Consider the following 19,766-nt stretch of genomic DNA (forward strand, 5'->3'; position numbering starts at 1 on the left):
ATACGTGAGTATTAGACAGTACTCTGAGTATAGCGAGTACAAATAGTTAGATACTCGCTGAACTCTAATAAGAACCCAAATTTGAAATGTGGCGGCTTTGCTCACATTGAAGGATTTATTCTACTGTTTGACCTCAAAAAGCTTTCTATTTTTAATATGTGATCCTGACAGTCCAATGGACACTACTTACAATCCTAAGTCACTTTCAAACTATATTGTCTGTGCGCTCAACAGATTGCACAAGCACAGCACACCCAAGCAATTGTAGCCTGTGTCGAGAAAATTGCCGATATTCCACATGGCCCGAGGATCCACAAGGAAAAAAACTGCAGTGTGTGCTCAAATGTCATCAGAATGCGGTCAGATTTTCTTCACGGTCCCAATGACTTGGGTAGTCGAATGTCATCCGATTACAGGTGCAAATCCTGAATGCTGCGATTTGTTCCTCAAGGTTGGTCAGAGGAAAACAAAAAAAAAAAAAAAAAAAAAAAAAAAACTAAAAATAATTTAAAAAAAAAAAAAAAAAAACACATGCATGGCCCCATAATATACTATTGGTCCAACTGCAATCTGATGTTTTGTCAGATCGCACTCTGACCAACAATATAATGCTGTGAATCCAGCCTTAAAGCTCATGCACACGTACATGCTGAATTTTCTGCAGCGATTTGACAGCACATGTGCGCTTTAATTCGCTGCAGAAACACTGCATAATGGATGCAGTTTTTCTGTACAAAAAAAAGCAGATTTCATGGGCTATGGCTGCTGCCCCCACCATAGAGTGGGAGCTGTATCCATAGCGCACGGAATAATTGACATGCTCATTTTATGAGCACACTGATTTGGGTCAAAATTTTAGCAACCAAATCGCTGCCTTCATAAAAGCATTGTGCGCACGTGTCATGCACAATCTTCATAAATTGTGCAGGGGACGCAGGCATTTACACTGCAGTGCAATACGCAGCGTAAATGCATGATATTATGCAACGTGCGCATGAGCCCTTACAGCACTTACTGACTGACACTATTTTTACCATTAAAAATCTTTAGTTCTGTGGATAACTGACCCACATTTGCTCATGTCGATCCTTGTCTTCAGCGGAGCTCACAATCTAATCTCCAATTTCCCACAAACGTCATCTGACAACTTTTAGGCTATGTGCGCACGTTGCGTACTAGCCTGCAGAAATTTCTGCAGCGATCTGAAGAGCACATGTGCGCTTTAGATCGCTGCAGAAATGTCCGTAGTGAGCGCCGATTCCATGCGCTCTGCCTGCAGCTCCTGCCATAGACAGAGCAGGAGCTGCCGGCAAAGCGCAGGAAAGAAGTGACATGTCACTTCTTTTTGCGCAGCGCTTCGGCAGTAGCCGAAGCGCTGCGCTCTTAGACGCCACGTGCGCACGGCCCCTGCACAATCTCCATAGACTGTGCAGGGGCCGCAGGACGCATGCAGTTACGCTGCGCTACAAAGCGCAGCGTAACTGCATGTTTTTACGCAACGTGCGCACATAGCCTTAGACTGTGTGCACATATTGAGTATTTGGTTGCAGAAATTTCTGCACTATTAATGCACCTTTTGGCAGGAAAAAATGCAGAGCAAAAAGTACATTTTTGCATGTGTTTTTCATTGCTTTCAATAGTGAAATACGCAGGCAAAAACGCTGAAAGAATTGACATGCTGCAGATTACTTTCTGCACCAAATCTGCAAGGAGAACAAACAACATTACACTACACTTCAGGTCTACCACGGTCTTTTCTGGCATAAGGATTTGCTTACAGGTTTCACAAAACTGCAATAAAAAAAAAAAAAAAACAACAACCACACACTGCGCACATAGCCTTAGAGTGAAGCCTTCATCACAAAGTAACCTGTTTTAAAGGTTAAAAGGGACCCTGTTACCAGGTTTTCCCCTCTGTAATGTATGAAGTGTGGCCACCACCAGTGAGCTCTTATACACAGCATTGTATATAAAAGCCCAGGCCACGCTGTAAGGCTATGTGCGCACGTGTGCGTAATTCATGCAGTTACGCTGTGCTTTGTAGCGCAGCGTAACTGCATGCGTCCCCTGCACAATCTATGGAGATTGTGCAGGGGTCGTGCGCACGTGGCATATTAGAACGCAGCGCTTCGGCTGCTGCCCAAAGCGCGAGTTCTAAGAAGTGACATGTCACTTCTTCCGTGCGCTTTGCCGGCAGCTCCTGCTCTGTCTATGGCAGAAGCTGCAGGCAGAGCGCACGTTCTCTGCCGGCACCATGCGCTTAAGAACGGAGCTTTTCAGCTGCGCTCTGAAGCGCACCTTTTCGGTGCGGTGCAGAGCGCACACGTGCGCACATAGCCTTAAACATAAAAAATCTTTTATTATATTCCCCTGCAGGGAGATCTGGTTCAATCTGTGTCGCTGTTCTCGGTCCGGTACCTTCTCTCTTCCTTCCATCACAGTCTGCCTTCCCAGTTCCGTGTGGATGTCGCGTCTCAGGTCTCCATCCATAGAGATATCACACAAAATATTCCATGAACATACTTTGTGGCAAAAATTATTTTTATTGGTTAAAAAGCTAGACACACATTTAAAATCAAAGTGCACAGAAAACAACAGGAGGGAACCAATATAAGAAAGGTAATGAATGGCCACATATAATACACAATAAGTTCAATAAATTTACGGAGTGACAGTGAGGGACTGGTAATTATCTCTGTTATGGCCTAATATTTCATATAATATCTCTATATCCATTTATGTTTGCTGCTATACACCTTCCTTCATTTTAGCATATATAGGCCACCCTGTACTGATGCATCCACTGATTTTTGCTGTTACACACCTTTGCTACCTCAGTGTATATATATATATATATATATATATATATATATATATATATATATATATATATATATATATATATATATATATATATATATATATATATATATATATATATATATATATATATATATATGCTGATATACATTGATGCACATGGCACTTTCTTATATATAACTTATATTTGTTATTTATGCCAATTAGTATCTATGAGGTTTCTTTATATAAATTTTGGATACAATAGCAAATAAAAACTGTTTTGGTTGCATACAGTATTTCACCAGAACTGCCATACATTTGATATATGTTCTACTGTTGTATACCTTCTCCATCTGAGTGTGTATATATATATATATACACCTTCCTGCACCTGGCACTTTAAAATGGCTTCAAACTTTTGACACAAATTTATTCAAAATGTACACCTGGTATATATGCCATTTGATATTTATGGTGTGCCTATGTCCATTTTTTGGATTATATAGCAATTAACTTCTTTTTGATTGTGTATAGCACCTCATTTAAGTGTCACATTTGTGAATTTATTGAACTTATTGTGTATTATATGTGGCCATTCATTACCTTTCTTATATTGGTTCCCTCCTGTTCTTTTCTGTGCACTTTGATTTTAAATGTGTGTCTAGCTTTTTAACCAATAAAAATAATTTTTGTCACAAAGTATGTTCATGGAATATTTAGTGGGATATACTTGTGGTTATATTCCTGAGCTAAACCTTTATGGTTAATTATATGGGATGAATTTCTCTCTATTTATAGGATTTTTTATTCTCCATCCATAGAGGTCTCTATTGCGCTCCTGCGCATGTGTATTTTTCTCTACCCTACTGAGGGCAGAGCAAAGTACTGTAATGCGCAGGCGTGGGGAATGGTCAAGGCCTGCCTGCGCATGCCCACAAAAATGCTTTGCTATGCCCTCAGCAGGGCGGAGAGAAGTGCGCATGTGGAGGAGCGCAATGGAGACCTCTGTGTGGATTACGTAGGACAAGTCATTCACACGGAGCTAGTAAGGAGGAGAAGGGGCGCCGGACCGAGACCAGTGACGCAGATTGGACCAGACTGCCCCGCAGGTGAGTTTTAAAAAAAATAAATAAAAAATATAAAATATGGCTTTCCACTCGAACCAATGTTACTCCATGAGGCCATTCCAATCTGCAATTTTTTTCTCAGCCCTAATTGAACTGAGAAAACAAATCGCAGCATGCTGAGGGTATCAGCGAGAGACGTGTCACTCGTACCCATACAATTTTATGGGTGCAAGTGAAACAACAGACTGCACTCTGATGACTGTGTGATATACACATCACCTGACAATGGAGAAGATGGAGATTAATCCTGCCCTCTCCTCCACAGCTGTGATCCGATTGCAGGATCAGATCACAGTATAAGGACACACGGCTCACCCTCAGAAGCAGAGCAGGAGCCGTGGGTCATTAGCATATAGCTGCCAATGCTCTATACACTCGTGTGGCCCTAGCCTTACCGGAAATAGTGTGCACCCAAAAAACAAAAACAAAAAAAATCAAAACTGGAAATGTGCATGTAGGCGGAGACTCAAACGGCCCAATTAGTGACTTGCGTTGGGGTTCAGGTCAAGTCCGGGTCACAAACTGGGCTTTATCTAAAGCCTGGCTGAACCCACTGAACCAAACTTTCACGGGTCCGCTCATGTCTATTATTGATAGACTGATTTTTTTTATTTTCCTAAAAAACCCTAAGGCAACAAGAAAACATTGCCAAAAATATTTTAAAACTTCACTAAAAACACAAAAACCTAATTTCAACAATACGTCATTTGCTGCTGATAGCTTTCCTTTCATACCACAACTCCCCAAGAAAGTATGTTAATGGGAACCTGTCATGTAAAAATAACCTACAGATAGAGTTAATCTGCAGTTTAAAGGTACAGTGTAGTGTTTTTTTATTTTTGTATTAATGGTGATTATGGAATCAAGTATTTTTTATACAAAATTAAACTGTTTAGTTTTTATTTCATTCTATTTTTACTGAAACACTGGGCGCTGCCATCTTGGATTTGCTGTGTGTAGCAACAGTTACTCACCTCCTTTATGGCAGCGCCCTGTGTATGGATTTTGATTGTCGGGCTCCGACCCTATTCTCTAGCACAGAGACAGCTTCTGCTGTGAAATGAACACACCATCTGGGCTGTCCAGATCACAGCAGAGGGAGGAGATCACCGCCATCTCTGTGGAGCTCACAGCGTATGCTGTTTGCTGCACTTTCCCCCCGTCACCCTCCGGGATGGGGTGAGTGCTGGTGCCGGGCAGCGGTGACTGCACTGTAACTGATCCTGGCGTGCTGCTCCCCACTCCTCCGCTCACCCCCCCCTCCCCTTCCGCTTACCCCTCCCCCGCGTGTGCTCACCTAGGGCCTCCACTCCTCACTGATCTGTGCTGTGATCGCTGGCGGGAGGAACAGGCACCAGGCTGACAGGACAGGCTGCCGGGGGCGCAGGTCTGAGGTGAGTGTATGCGGCTGGTAACAGTGATCGCGGCATGACATGTAGTGCAGTGCTGCTCGGGCTGAAGATCACCCCTCCTCGCCGCATGTCACGTCGGACCTCCAATCCCGTCCGGCAGCATAGCATATGGGGGAGCGGGATATAGTGCGGCGCAAAATACAGTGGAGCACTATGCCAGCTGTCCTTAGTAGCACGTTAGACATTAGGATCACTTTGCGGTCACCAACAAAATGGCTCCACTCTGTAATCCTAAACTTCATTCTCTTATCCTTTTGGAAACACCCAGAAGGGGAGGGGAAGTGACATCACACACAGGAGAGCAGATTCCATCCACTTTTACTGAAGTTGTAATGTGAACTAGCTCTACAGTAGTTCTACAGTAGGTAGCAGCTGCTCCCCCTAGTGTTTAAGAGTGGAAAATATCAAACTTTAACATTTTGTTTTTTATTTTCTCAATTAAAAACAAATAATATTTAAACAAAACATTAAAACTTTACATTTTTTTAGTTACTGAATTTTTTATCGACATCTTCACTTTCATAGCATTTAAAGGCCTAATACATACGTCCGTGTTGTAAGTTCACGTTCTAGCCATTTGTTTTCACAGATATTTCAGTTACTTCCATATTCATCTGTGAAAAACACTGGTGACACACAGATGGCAAAAACAGACCCACGAACCGTACTCCGGTGACACAGATGGTAAAAACGGACAAACGAACCATACGCTGGTGACACTTTTATACCAAACATGCCTAAAGCTGTGCAGTGCCACATGAAAATCCCAGCTACTGAGAAGAAATTAACTTTATTCTTCACAGCAGCTTCTGGCTTTCAGTCATAAAAGGTGCAGCTAGAGCAGTCTCTGTCCCCACTCTGTATACAGTGAGCGGCGGCTGTAACCAAACCCAAAATTGACTGCCAGCCACCTCAGCACTGATGCACTTCTCAGCTTGTTGTCAGTCAGTGTCTGTGTGCGGTTACAGCCACCACTCACCATGTACTGAGTGGTGACTGAAGCTGTGCTGGCCACACCTCTGACTGAAAGCAGGAGGCTGCTGGGAGGAATAAAGTTCTTTTTTTGCCAGTAGCTGGGCTTTTAGTGCGGTGACCACACAGCTTTAGAACATTGTTACTCAGAAGGTTAACTCCATATCTGCCATTTATAGCATATTTTTTACATGACAGGTTCCCTTTAACCCACTGTCACAAAAATAGGTAACAATTCTAAATGGTTCACACTAAAGAAAAAAAAATTGAGCCAGATATCAGACAAACTGCCCAAACAAACAAAAGTTAAACAAATCATGTAATTATGTCACAGATCACACAAGTGAAATGAGCCGAGTCCCACGTAACCATCTGCATGGTACCACTGATGATGTACTTTTTTAAGCAAACATTTTCTACTCAAATAAGTTTCCGGAATAGCGTGTGACATTCAGAAACAAGTGTTTCTGGTCCCACGGCTACTTAAGAGCAGACAGAGCGCAATCAGATCATTAACACATGTGCCATGCAGTCTGCTGTGGATGGCTGCAGGGCACTATACTCAATGTGGCTCCAGTATAAAGAGGGATCGTAATTAAAACAAATATTAGACATATAATCTTGCCAACAGTTCCCCTCTTAATTTCAAAAGCAAACGCTGAGTGATTCATCAATGTCTAAAGGTATACTGAGGAAACCGCCTGTATATCTCTGTCTAAAGTACAGGAATCACATCACTATCCCAAAATATAATGCAGAAAAGAACAGGCATGAACAGACTGATATAACTGGCAACATTTTGGCACCACTACTTCGCTCTCAGAAAGATTAGATCTAGAGCACTCTGAACACAACTATACAGTCAGGATCACAAATATTTGGACAGTGACAAGTTTTAGCTGTTCCCTAGACATATTGAAGATACAATTATATTATCAATATGGGTTTAACCCCTTCACGACATTTGATCCAAGATTGCGACATGGTCCTTCCATAAAGACTTGCATCATGGCGATCACACAATTGCCGCCAGGACCTCTGCATAAGTTATAACCAAGCTATGGCTGTCACAGGCAGGGACAGTACCCGTGCCACCCCTGGTTGTTTAACCCAGTAAATGCCGTAAATCAATAGCGACATTATCATGGGGGTCAGATCATTGCCATGGCAACCAGAGGTCAAATAACTAAACCTCAGGGTCTGCCAATTACGGCATGTTAGACCGTGCCAACAGCATGGTCTAATGCCGGAGTCACACGATACAATCTATCATGCGATCGCACGAGCGATCGTACCCGCCCCCGTCGTTTGTGCGTCACGGGTAATTAGTTGCCTGTCTCGCACAAAGTCGTTAATCCCGTCACACGCACTTACCTCCCAGACAACGACGCTGTGTGCGGTGAACATCCACTTCCTGAAGGGAGAGGGACGTTCGGCGTCACAGCGACGTCACACAGCGGCCTGCCAATAGAAGCCGAGGGGCGAAGATGAGCGGGACGTAACATCCCGCCCCCATCCTTCCTTCCGCATTGCCAGCGGGACGCAGGTAAGCTGTGTTCATCGTTCCCAGGGTGTCACACGGAGCGATGTGTGCTGCCCCGGGAACGATGAACAAACCAGCGCGCAGAAGAAGACATGACTTTTTGAAAATGAGCGACGTGTCAACGAGCAACGATAAGGTGAGTATTTTTGCTCGCTCGCCGTCGCTCGTAGCTGTCACACGCTACGATATATCAAACGATGTCGGATGTGCATAACTTACGACGTGACCCCGCCGACATATCGCCCGATGTATCGTACCGTGTGACACCGGCATAAGAGTCGTTTTGTCAGTATAACACTGATAGGTGTAATCCATTGCAATGCTTCTTGATTATACTACCGATTAAAGTAATAAAAGGTAATGTCCCCAATTATTCTAGGAAAATCTGTGCTTCAAAAGTCAATTGATGGTCCTTCCCTCCCGAGCCCTATGGTGCGGCCAAACAATACTGTACAGTTACACGTGGGGTATTGGCACGTTCAGGAGAAAATGTGTAAGACATCATGGGGCCTGTTTTATTTCTTCCTCTTGTGAAAATTGGAAATCTCGGGATAAAACAACATTTCAGTGGTAAAAATGTAATTGTATAAAATTCTGTGACACACCTGTGGTATCAATATGCTCACTGCAACCCTAGATGAATTCATTAAGCGATTTGGTTTCCAGAATGGGTTCACTTGTGGGGAATTTCAGCTGTTTTGGCATGTCAGGGGATCATTAAATGTGAAATGGTGCCCACAATCTATTCTCGCAAAAATGATGCTCCAAAATTCAAATAACACTTCTTCCCTTCCGAGCCCTTATGATCATCCACACAGTAGTTTTCCACCACGCATAGGGTATTTGCGTACTCGAGAGAAATTGCAGAACAAAATGTATGGTGCATTTTCTCCTGTTACCTTTGTGAAAATTAAAAATATGCGGTTTAAGCAACATTTTTGGGGTAAAAATGTAATTTTCACAGCTCAATATTAACAATCTGTGAAGCACTTGTTAGTTTAAGGTGCTCACCACACCTCTAGATAAATTCCTGGACATATGTCACTTCCAAAATGGAGACATTTGTGGGGGAGAAGGGGGTTTACACTATTTTAGCACATTACGGTCTCTTCAAAGGAACATGGAGTCCACGATCTATTCTAACCATTTGCACTCCAAAAGTCAAATAGTGCACTCTCCCTCCTGAACCCTGCTGTGCACCCAAACAGTAGTTTTCCCACCAAATATGGTGTATCCCTGTACCCATGACAACATGCCCAACAAATTGTATAGTCCACTTTCACCAGTTACGCTTGTGAAAATGAAAAATTTGGGAAGAAACAGTTTTGTGATAAAAATTTATTTTTTCATTTTCACACCTTAACGTTATAAAATTCTGTGAAGCACTGAAGGTGCACTCCAAGGTGCTCACCACACATCTAGATAAATTCCTTTAGGAGGTGTAGTTTCCAAACTGGGATGACTTGTGCGGTGTTTGCACTATTTAGGCACATCAAGGGCTTTGCAAATGCGACATGGTGCCTGCTATCTATTCTGGGTAATTGTGCGCTCCAAAATTCAAATACCCCTGCTTGCCTTTCAAGCCCTTCCGGACGCCAAAACAGTAGCTTTCCACCACATATGGGATATCAGAGCTGTCATGAGAAATTGCAAAACAAAATGTATGGTCCATTTTCTCTTGTTACCCTTATAAAAATGAAAACTTGGGGGCTAAAAATTATTTTCATAAATAAATGCATACCATATCAACCAAAATTTATCAAAAACACGAACAATGCATCCTCCCAGAATCACTGGGATATGATATATGTTGAGGTGTTCCAGAGTTATTACCTCAAAGTAACACTGGACAGAATTGTAAAATATGACCTGGTCAGGAAGGTGAAAACAGCCTGGGGTGAAAAGGTTAGAGTGCGGACTCTCAGCTTTAATTTGAGTGTATACACATCCTGATTGGAGTAAGGGTTTAAGGGGTACTTGACACACAGCGAGATCACTACTGAGATCGCTGCTGAGTCACGTTTTTTGTGACCTCATTAGCGATCTCGCTGTGTGTGACACTGAGCAGCGATCTGGCCCCTGCTGTGAGATCGCAGCTCGTTACACACAGCCCTGGTTCGTTTTTTTATTGTTGCTCTCCTGCTGATAAGCCCACATCGCTGTGTGTGACAGCGAAAGAGCAACAATCCTGAATGTGCAGGGAGCAGGAGCCGGCGTCTGACAGCCTGCGGTAAGCTGTAGCCAAGGTAAACATCGGGTAACCAAGGTGGTTACCCGATATTTACCTTCGTTACCAGCCTCCGCAGCTCTCACGCTGCCAGTGTCGGCTCCCTGCACACGCTAAGCGGTGTGCGCTGGTAACTAAGGTAAACATCGGGTAACCATACAGCTTCCAGACGCCGGCTCCGTGCAAGCGCAGCGTCACTTGCACGTCGCTGCTGGCTGGGGGTTGGTCACTGGTGAGATCTGCCTGTTTGACAGCTCACCAGCGACCATGTAGCGACGCAGCAGCGATCCTGACCAGGTCAGATCGCTGCTGCGTCGCTCAAGTGTGACGGTACCCTAACTCTTAATATGTAGCTGACTCTTTTTCAAGGGACCAAAGGTAATTGGACAGTTATCTCAAAAACCCTTTAATAGGCTGCATAGGTTAATCTCTCAATCTATTAAGCAGATAAAAGGTCTGGATCTGATTCCATGCATGACATTTGCATATGGAAGCTGTAGCTGTGAACTCACAACAAGCAGTCAAAGGAGCTTTCAGTAAAAGAGAAACAGACTATCACTGGGCAAAAAAAAAAAAAAAGAAGAAATCCATCAGAGATATAGCAGAAATGTTAGGAGTGGCAAAATCAATAGTTTAGTACTTTCTGGGGCGAAAAAAAAAAAAAAAAACACACTGGTGAGCTTGGGAACTCTAAAAGGCCTGAACGTTCATGGAAGACAACAGGGGTGGATGATATCAGAATCCTTTCCAAGGTGAAGAAAAACCCCTTCACAACATCCACCCAAGTGAAGAACACTCTCCAGGAAGTGGATGCTTCAGTATTTAAGTCTAGCATAGAGAGAAGACTTCATGAAAGCAAATATAGAGGGTTCACCACGAGGTGCAAACCATTAATCAGCCTTAAAAATAGAAAGACCAGATTAGACTTTGCAAAAAAACTTCTAAAGAATCCAGCTCCGTTTTGGAAAAGCAGCAGAGAACAGATGAAACTAAGAACAACCTGTACCAGAACGATGGGAAGAAGAAAGTATGGAGAAGGCTTGCAACAGCTTAGGATCCAAAGCACACAACATCCTCTGCAAAAAACAAGGCAGAGGCCATGTAATGGCCGGGCAGACATGGCTTCCAATGGCCCTGCGTCACTATGGTTTATTGATGATGTGACTGAAGACAGAAGCACCTGGATGAATTCTGAAGTGCACAGTATGATCATTTCTGCTAAGATTCAACCAAATGCAGCAAGACTGATTGGACGGTGTTTCACAGCACAGATGAACAATGACCCAAAGCATAGTGCAAAAGCAACCCAGGAGTTTTAGGCAAAGAAGTGAAATATTCTGCAATGGGCGATTAAATCGCCAGATCTCAATCCAACTGAGTATGCATTTCAGATGCTTAAGACAAAACTCAAAAGGGAACATGTCAGATCCCTCAATCCTACAAAGCCAGCAGCATTTGTATATGTATTGCTAAATTCCCTGCTAACCATCCCTTTATAATGTTAGTCACTTACAGTCCCTGACCGAAGTTCTGTCGCTTATCCATGTTATGTAAATAAAAGCTTATAACCTGACTTTAAATTCATCCATTGGTTTCAAAAATTACTCTTTTGAAAGAAAAACCCTCCAAAATTTAGTTTAGGTTATGAAAATAAAGTTGCTGAAATATTAATCAGTTAATGAACACAGAAAGGTCAGATTTTGGCAAGACAAAAGTTTTGTCGCCCACAGAAAGTAATGTGAAATTCAACCAAATATTTATCTTCTAATACAAAGATATGTTGCATGACATTGGTGAATGAAGTTGTGGTGCTATTAGAGCAATATGTAATATTTTGTGTGACTTCCATGAGCTTGAAGGACTGCATCCATGCGGTTCAACAATGATTCATACAATTTATTGATGAAGTCATCAGGAATAGCAAAGAATGCAGTATTACATGCCTCCCAGAGTTCATCTAGATTCTTTGGTTTTGTCTTCCAAGCTTTCACTTTCATCCTACCCCAAACATGCTCAATGATGTTCATGTCTGGTGACTGGGCTGGCCAGTCCTTGAGCACCTTGATCTTCTTTGCCAGGAGGAACTTTGTTGTAGAGATGGATGTATTAGATGGAGCACCATCCTGCTGCAGAATTTGACCCCTTTTATGATTGGGAATGTAAGAAGCAGCTAATACTTCTTGATATTTTAATATTTTAGGCTATTGATATTGCCTTCCACCTTGCAAATGTTTCACACACCTCCATACTGAATGTAACCCCAGACCATGATCTTTCCACCACCAAACTTAACTGTTTTCTGGATCCATACGGACTCCAGTAGGTCTCCTGCAGTATTTGCGGTGACTGTGGTGTAATTGAACTGAAGATTTATGAGAGAAATCCACCTTCTACCACTCTTCCAGCGTCAATCTGTTTAGCAGGCTGTGGAACTTGGCAAATGCCACACGTTTTTTTAATTGCCTTTTTAGTGCTGACTTCTGGGGACTGATTCGACCATGGAGGCCATTTCGAAACAGAATCCTACAAACTGTTCTAGTTGACACAGGGACTTGAGGTGACCAGGCCTTTTGGAGCTCTGCTGCAGTGGAAGAAGGGTTGGCTATGGATTTTCTAACCAACAAACGTTCCTCCTGAGCAGTTGTCTTGCATGGTCTGCCAGACTTAGGCTTGTCAACAACATCTCCAGTCTCTTAAAATATTTTTTTTTTTAATTCTTTGTACTTCACGCTGAGACACATTAAAGGTGACAGCCACCTCTGCAGGGGATCTGTTCTTCAGCCTCTTGATATAATCAAGGCTTTGGTCGCAGGGTGGATTTTTGGCATGTTGTCAGAGGTCAAGTTGTAGTTCAACTGAAGGTCTGGGGTGCTGGGTTTCTTTTTATACACACCCACTAATTAACCGATCATTTAGTGATCACAGGTGAGGATGTAAACTAGGATTGGGTGCATTATATGACAAGGCGACAAAACTTTTGTCTTGCCAAAATCTGACTTTTCTGTGTTCATTAAATGATCAATATTTCAGCAACTTTATTTTCATTACCTAAACCAAATTTGGGAGGGTTTCAACTTTCAAAAGAGTAATTTATGAAACCAATGGATGAATTTAAAGTCAGGTTATAAGCTTTTATTTACATAATATGGATAAGCGACAGAACTTCTGTAAGAAACTGAAAATCCATGTTTAAAAAAAAAAAAAAAAAAAAAAGAAGATTTTTAAAGCTCCTCCTTTATTCCCCAGACTAGTCCGCCTTCTCTGCACGTTATCACGCCCCCGTGGATATCATTACATGATTTGCAAGGTCCAGCATATTCGCCAGCTCCCTGCAAATCTTGCACATGTGCATGGCTCTATTCAGCAGTCATTGAGCCTGTGTACCCAAGTGTACGCTTCCCAGCTTCAGAGGCGCACTGGGCATGAACAGAGGTGCAGAAGACGGCTGTTCTTCGGCTCTTTTGTGTACTTGAGCCGTCACCTGCCTTTTCATGCATGCGTTTCAGTTTTCTAAGTAATATTGAATACTAGTAATACAGTAATGTTAAATAGGGAATTGCCTGTAATGTACGTTCTTATGATACAAGCTGATGGGCCTCCAAACTGGAGAATCAGGTTAAAGGGAACCTGACAGTAGGCTTTATTCCTAGAAAGCATCAGCGCTTTATCAGCCTCCTAATACCAATCTCAACAATCCTTGTATTATCCCTGAACCCTACTACAGTGTGTTTAAAAATGATGTTTATCCTCTCCCTGTACAAGTATAATGGACTAGCCCAGGACCACTGCAATGAGTGTAAAGCGCGTTGGCATCACCCACACAGAGGCGTGACTGCTATACCAGCATGTTCAGGGAGATGAAAAAGACGGATTCCCCCCCCCCCCCCGTCCCTGCACATGGTGGGATTTCAACCATGCCGCTGTGGGTGCTATATCATTGCTCTGTTGGAATGAATGACAGTGGCCCCGGACTACTCCAAAACAATCAAGCAGGGATGATTAAACACCACCGCAGTAGCATTTTAGGGATATTGCAGAGATAACTAAAAAAAAAAAACAAAAAAACAGAATTGGGCAGCTGATATAGTGCTCGTAATACCTTCTTGGGGTAAGTCGTGCTGTCAGGTTCCCAAAAGTCGGAAGTTTATTACAACCTAGCATATTAGTGCTGATTTGTCCCATAATGGAATACACTGGGGAAAAGATACGAATATCGTATCACTACAGGTAGCATCTAAGCTGGACCTGGCTGTGGTTCAAGGTCAGGTCTGTGTTGTGGTGTGCCCAGCGCGGTATCACTACCACATACAAAGCACAGCAAACCGGACCATACAAGAAGGGGGGAGAGAGTTTGGTAAAAACCTACTTCCATTGGAAATTATTGCAGCATTGCAAAATAAAAAGATAAGGTGTAATGTCATTTAAAGTGCACCAATCACCAGAATTTTTCTATATAACCTTATGCCAGTGCTATACTGGCACTTTTAGTCATTAGCTAGGATGCATAGGTTTTGAAACACAAGCAAGTAAAGTTTGTAAAATGAACAGCTTTTTGAATGACAGCAGCTGCTGATCAGCTGATAGCTTGGTGGGTATTCATAGTGAATCCCGCCCCATGCCTATCCAATCTCCCCTGTTATTTATGCTAATTCTATTATAGAATTGAATTATAGAATTGAAACTGTGCTGATGTCATACCCATGTGACCAGAAGGGGCGGGCCTCAGGCAACATAGCTGATACCAGGAAGCAACACTTTTCTGTTGGCTGAGGCCCCGCCCCTTGTCACATGGATATGACATCAGTGCAGGTTCTTCTAGTCAGTTAGTAAAATGATTCTATAATAGAATTAGCATAAATAACAGCGGGAGAACGGACAGGCGGGGGGGAATAACTATGAACACCCACCCCAAGTATCAACTGATCGGCATCTGCTGTCATTCAAAAAGCTGTTCATATTTCAAACTTTACTTGCTTGTGTTTCACCTATACATACTAGCTAAAGGGATGTATAGAATCAGCATGATAGTGCCAGTATAGCACTGACTTTAGATTATATAGGAAAATCCTGGTGATTGGTGCGCTTTAAAAAAAGGACTCCCGACATATCCTGGAAACAATCCTGGGACACAGTATGAGTAGGATTAAAGAAAAATATTGTTCTTGATACACTTTTATGGAAAAACTCACCAATATAGCACAAAAATTAAGGAGTTTAGAACAAAGAGAATATGACACATCCAACATATGTTCTAGATGCTGCATTTTATCTCATATACAGGAAGGCGGAAATGTGCTATATAGGATTCAATACATGTTGCACGACTGGTGCTAGGAAACATGAGACTTTCGGTGCGTGAAAATGTAAAATACTGTCCGTCCATAATGCTGGGGAAAACACCCAGTGTGAAGAGAACTAAATATGTGTGTTCTGCACAACATCTAGATTTATACAGCTGACTTAAAGAAGGAAGTCTATGTCTTGGGCTATATCCTGAGCAAGATAAGCGCAGTCCACTACGTTGCACTAACCTATGTAGTGACCACATATAAACAAAAGAATGCTCTATTGTTATCATAAAACCCAGGGTCACATATTTTATTGTTCATGGTCCTATCACTAATATTAAAAAAAGCAACGCAGGAGGCAATTACCAGAGCAGATTCCATGTACAAATACTTAGGGATGCATTTTTCTCACATTTGTATCATACCCATTTTCCTTTGATGAGCCTGTGACATGCCTGCCAGCAATGGTGAGGTTAATGGCAGCGCTATGACAAAGACTACTGACACTGCATAATATTCACTCTCCTTCCCCCGCTGTCAGCTACAACAAGGATCAAAAATCTTGGGTATCCATCTCCCATGTGCTTGATAGAACAATGCACCTTCAGGGAAATTCTGCCGCCCGGAGAAGGACAGACTGACAATGGCACCGAAGCTGGATGGGAGATAACTTCTGCAATGCAGTGAACACGAGAGCCATATACATGTGGGAAACCGGACCCAGCAGTGTCCACGCAGGAAGGCTCGCCATCTTCACCGCCTCCGAGCCACTGATAACAAAGGGATTATGGCTGAATATTGGAGGTACTTCATAAGCAACCTGCATAGGTGAAGCAGCAGTGACACTCCTGCCTAGAAGACAAAGGACTGAACAAAGACGGCACACAGCAATACACTACATCCAGCCAGGAGACGAGACCCAGGCATTACTAGATGAGTGGATGTGGCCCAGGCGACACCAGTGACAAACACCATTTACCCCATTATTTATAAATACTAGTAATATTCAGATTGTTAGCCACAACAGTGCTGATCTCCAGCCTGGCACCTTATGCCCACGAGTCCACAGATCCACTCAGCATCTACACTTTTCTAAGTTCTGCAACCAAAGCAGTCAATGTCTAGTGGATTACGCCAATGTCTGGCATGGGTGCCTTTTATCTGTTAACCCTGGTGTGGACAGAAGAGATTATCATGCACAACTCTCACCAAGAACAGGAACTGGAGATTAATTCCACTGTGCAAACACACATCATTGTGGCCTTTGGGCCCGGTTCCCTGATAACATACATGTGTGGCGTGTTACGTGCCAGCAGAGGAGCTGAAACAATCATTTACGATACATTTTGGACATTCTGGTATAGAATCAAAGAGGGGAATGTAGCACAGGAGCACAAGAATGGAAGCAGATGTCGGTCCTATTGTCTCAGGCTACAGCTACTATTGGTTCTCCTTCTTAAAATCTAAGTGGTCCCTATCCTCTTCTGTGTGCTGAAACATGGTGCGGTCAGTGTGCTGACACCAGCTCGTCTGTCAGGTCACTAATCAACGTCACTATGCAGAGAGTGCCTGGTGTCTGGCCCAGCATCATACATGCATACAGCATTGCTGGCACCATTGTCTGCCCTCTACCTGGGCTGCCCACATCTCCGCAACCCCAAGATTCTCTTCCCCCTTTCCACAGGACTTCCAAAGTGACTTGTCAATTCCTCGACCCTCGGGCTCTCGCTTGTGCGTGATCTTCGTGTCTTGTCTGCCTTGTTGTGTGTACACAGGTAGTTTGGCAGCGTTTCCACCTACTTATGGATGTCTCAGGCACGGTCTTTGCTCGCTGTTAAAGGAACAATGCCCACCATCTGCATAAATTGCCTTATTAATTTTACCAGACCACTGATATTCTTTGTTCCTTTACTGATAAACGTTTATGATCCATAATTCACAAGATGTGCTCTACCTAATCATTCTGCCAGTCTCTACCCTTTCATCTACGCCCGTATAAATTAATCATGGCTACATTAGATTTCACTCCTCTTAGATCGGCCTGTCTTGGTCTGGATGTGCTGCTCATACTCATCGTGTTACACAGTCAGTCTCTCAGTAGTTGGACAGTCGCAGTCTCATGTTGTCACTTTTAAGCAAACATCTGGAGCATATAGCAACTTCCAAACTCTGCCCAGCCTGTGCCACCCCTAATCTCAATGCCCAGCTGCCAAGATTACATTTAGCTGCAGTCAAGTAGCCCCTGCTCCTCACTGACCCTCCTCTACCGTGGCCCCTGCTCCTCGCTGACCCTCCTCTACCGTGGCCCCCGCTCCTCGCCGACCCAGTACCCGTGGCCCCCCCTCCTCGCCGACCCAGTTCCCGTGGCCCCCGCTCCTCGCCGACCCAGTACCCGTGGCCCCCGCTCCTCGCCGACCCAGTTCCCGTGGCCCCCGCTCCTCGCCGACCCAGTTCCCGTGGCCCCCGCTCCTCGCCGACCCAGTTCCCGTGGCCCCCGCTCCTCGCCGATCCAGTTCCCGTGGCCCCCGCTCCTCGCCGATCCAATTCCCGTGGCCCCCGCTCCTCGCCGATCCAATTCCCGTGGCCCCCGCTCCTCGCCGATCCAATTCCCGTGGCCCCCGCTCCTCGCCGATCCAATTCCCGTGGCCCCCGCTCCTCGCCGATCCAATTCCCGTGGCCCCCGCTCCTCGCCGATCCAATTCCCGTGGCCCCCGCTCCTCACCGATCCAATTCCCGTGGCCCCCGCTCCTCACCGATCCAATTCCCGTGGCCCCCGCTCCTCACCGATCCAATTCCCGTGGCCCCCGCTCCTCACCGATCCAATTCCCGTGGCCCCCGCTCCTCACCGATCCAATTTCCATAGACCCTGCTCCCCATTGAGCCAATTCCCGTGGCCCCCACTCCTCACGGACGCTGTCCTATGGCTAATTCAGTGACACATATTCCCTCCCAGGTTACCTAAATGTATGCACAATCTGATGTCAGAAATGTCACCTCTCCCACAGTCACATCTTCTGTGATCCCCTTTATTGCCCAAACTACTGTGCCCATTTGTTGTTGTGGATCAGTTGTTTTCCCCCTCTGGTGCCCCCCTTTTCTCATGCTATGCCCCCTTTTTCATAGACAAGTCTACTGTGCCCCTTTGGAGTTGTGGGTCAGTCGATTATGCGTAATCTGCTGTGCCTCCCTTTTTTCATGCTACGTTCCCCCTTTTATCAGCTATGCTTCCTTCACTCATGGTATGCCCCCCTTATATCAGCTGTGCCCCCTTAGCTGTGCTCCCTTTACTCATACTATGCCCCCCTTATCTGTGCTCCCTTTACTCATACTATGCCCCCCTATTCTGTGCTCCCTTTACTCATACTATGCACCCCTTATGTCAGCTGTGCCCCCCTTTTACCAGCTATGATCCCTTTACTCATACTATGCCCCCCTTATCTGTGCTCCCTTTACTCATACTATGCCCCCCTTATCTGTGCTCCCTTTACTCATACTATGCCCCCTTATATCAGCCGTGCCTTCTTCCCTTCATAGACAAGTCTACTGTGCCCATTTCTACCCTTGACAGTTCTGCCCCTCCCCCTCCCGGCAGTCTATGGTGCCCCTATGCCCACTGCCCGGGCTGCAGTGCCCTCGCCTTGTCTCTTACTTGCCGAGCTCCTCGTACAGCTGGTACTCGTCCGTGAAGCGGGTGCAGGTCGCGGTGGTGGCCATACTAATGCCCGGGGAACCAATCTGGCATCGGGCGGGCTGCGGGCTGTCAGTGTAGCCGGGGCGCGATCTCCTCTGCTTCTTCCTCTGCGTGTCCCCCTCCTTCTCCGGGGCGGCTCCTGCTTCCCCTCCCTCCCGCAGCCTCCGTCTCCTCCCCTGCCGCACAGCTCCGCTCGGCTCCGGCTGCTGAATGCCCGCGGTCTCCCTGGGTGACCCTGCGGAGAGGACTCGTGTCTCTGAGCTCCGGCCGTGCACTGTCACTGCTGCCCCGGGAGGAGGAGGAGGAGGGAGCGCAGCACCGCGATACTTCCCCGGGACACGCCCCCCTTCCTGCGGACGCCCAGCCCGGGGGAGAGAAGAGGGAGCGCGGCAGAGGCGGGGGAGGGGAGCGCTGGAGACGGGGGCGCTGTGCGCTGGCGGCAGAGCCTCACATGGGAGCCCGCTGACAGAACGGCAGCAGTGTGCGGTGTCACCCAGCTTTCCCAAGCACAGAAAACCGGCTCTATAGACTTTATCACAGGCGTCATCTGTCAGTGCAGCGGGAGCCGTATACCGTCCGCACTGTACAGAACCGGCAAATACCGGAGAGAAAGCCCCTGCCCGTTATTAGCAGATCAGCCCTGGAACCGGCGCATCATGTGACCCGAGTCACGTGACGCAGCTGTGAGGCGCTTTTGTTTTTTC

The 19,766-nt window shown here is 45.1% G+C and overlaps 1 protein-coding gene across 24 annotated transcripts in view; it reads right to left on the reverse strand.

Annotated features, from left to right (window-relative positions):
• CAMK2G (calcium/calmodulin dependent protein kinase II gamma) overlaps positions 1-19,356 on the reverse strand; it is a 333,717-nt gene extending 314,361 nt beyond the window's left edge. For 10 of the 24 annotated variants that reach the window (XM_075348875.1, XM_075348869.1, XM_075348873.1 and 7 more), the window contains exon 1: positions 19,021-19,355. In XM_075348875.1, coding sequence (XP_075204990.1) covers positions 19,021-19,085 — 65 coding nt within the window. In that variant the 5' untranslated portion in view covers positions 19,086-19,355. Of the gene's footprint in view, positions 1-19,020 lie in introns of all 24 variants that reach the window. The other 14 variants (XM_075348876.1, XM_075348872.1, XM_075348865.1 and 11 more) reach the window with 3 other exon arrangements.
• Positions 19,357-19,766: the final 410 nt, after the last annotated feature.

This window comes from Anomaloglossus baeobatrachus, chromosome 5, assembly GCF_048569485.1.
Source record: "Anomaloglossus baeobatrachus isolate aAnoBae1 chromosome 5, aAnoBae1.hap1, whole genome shotgun sequence".
NCBI lineage: Eukaryota > Metazoa > Chordata > Amphibia > Anura > Aromobatidae > Anomaloglossus > Anomaloglossus baeobatrachus.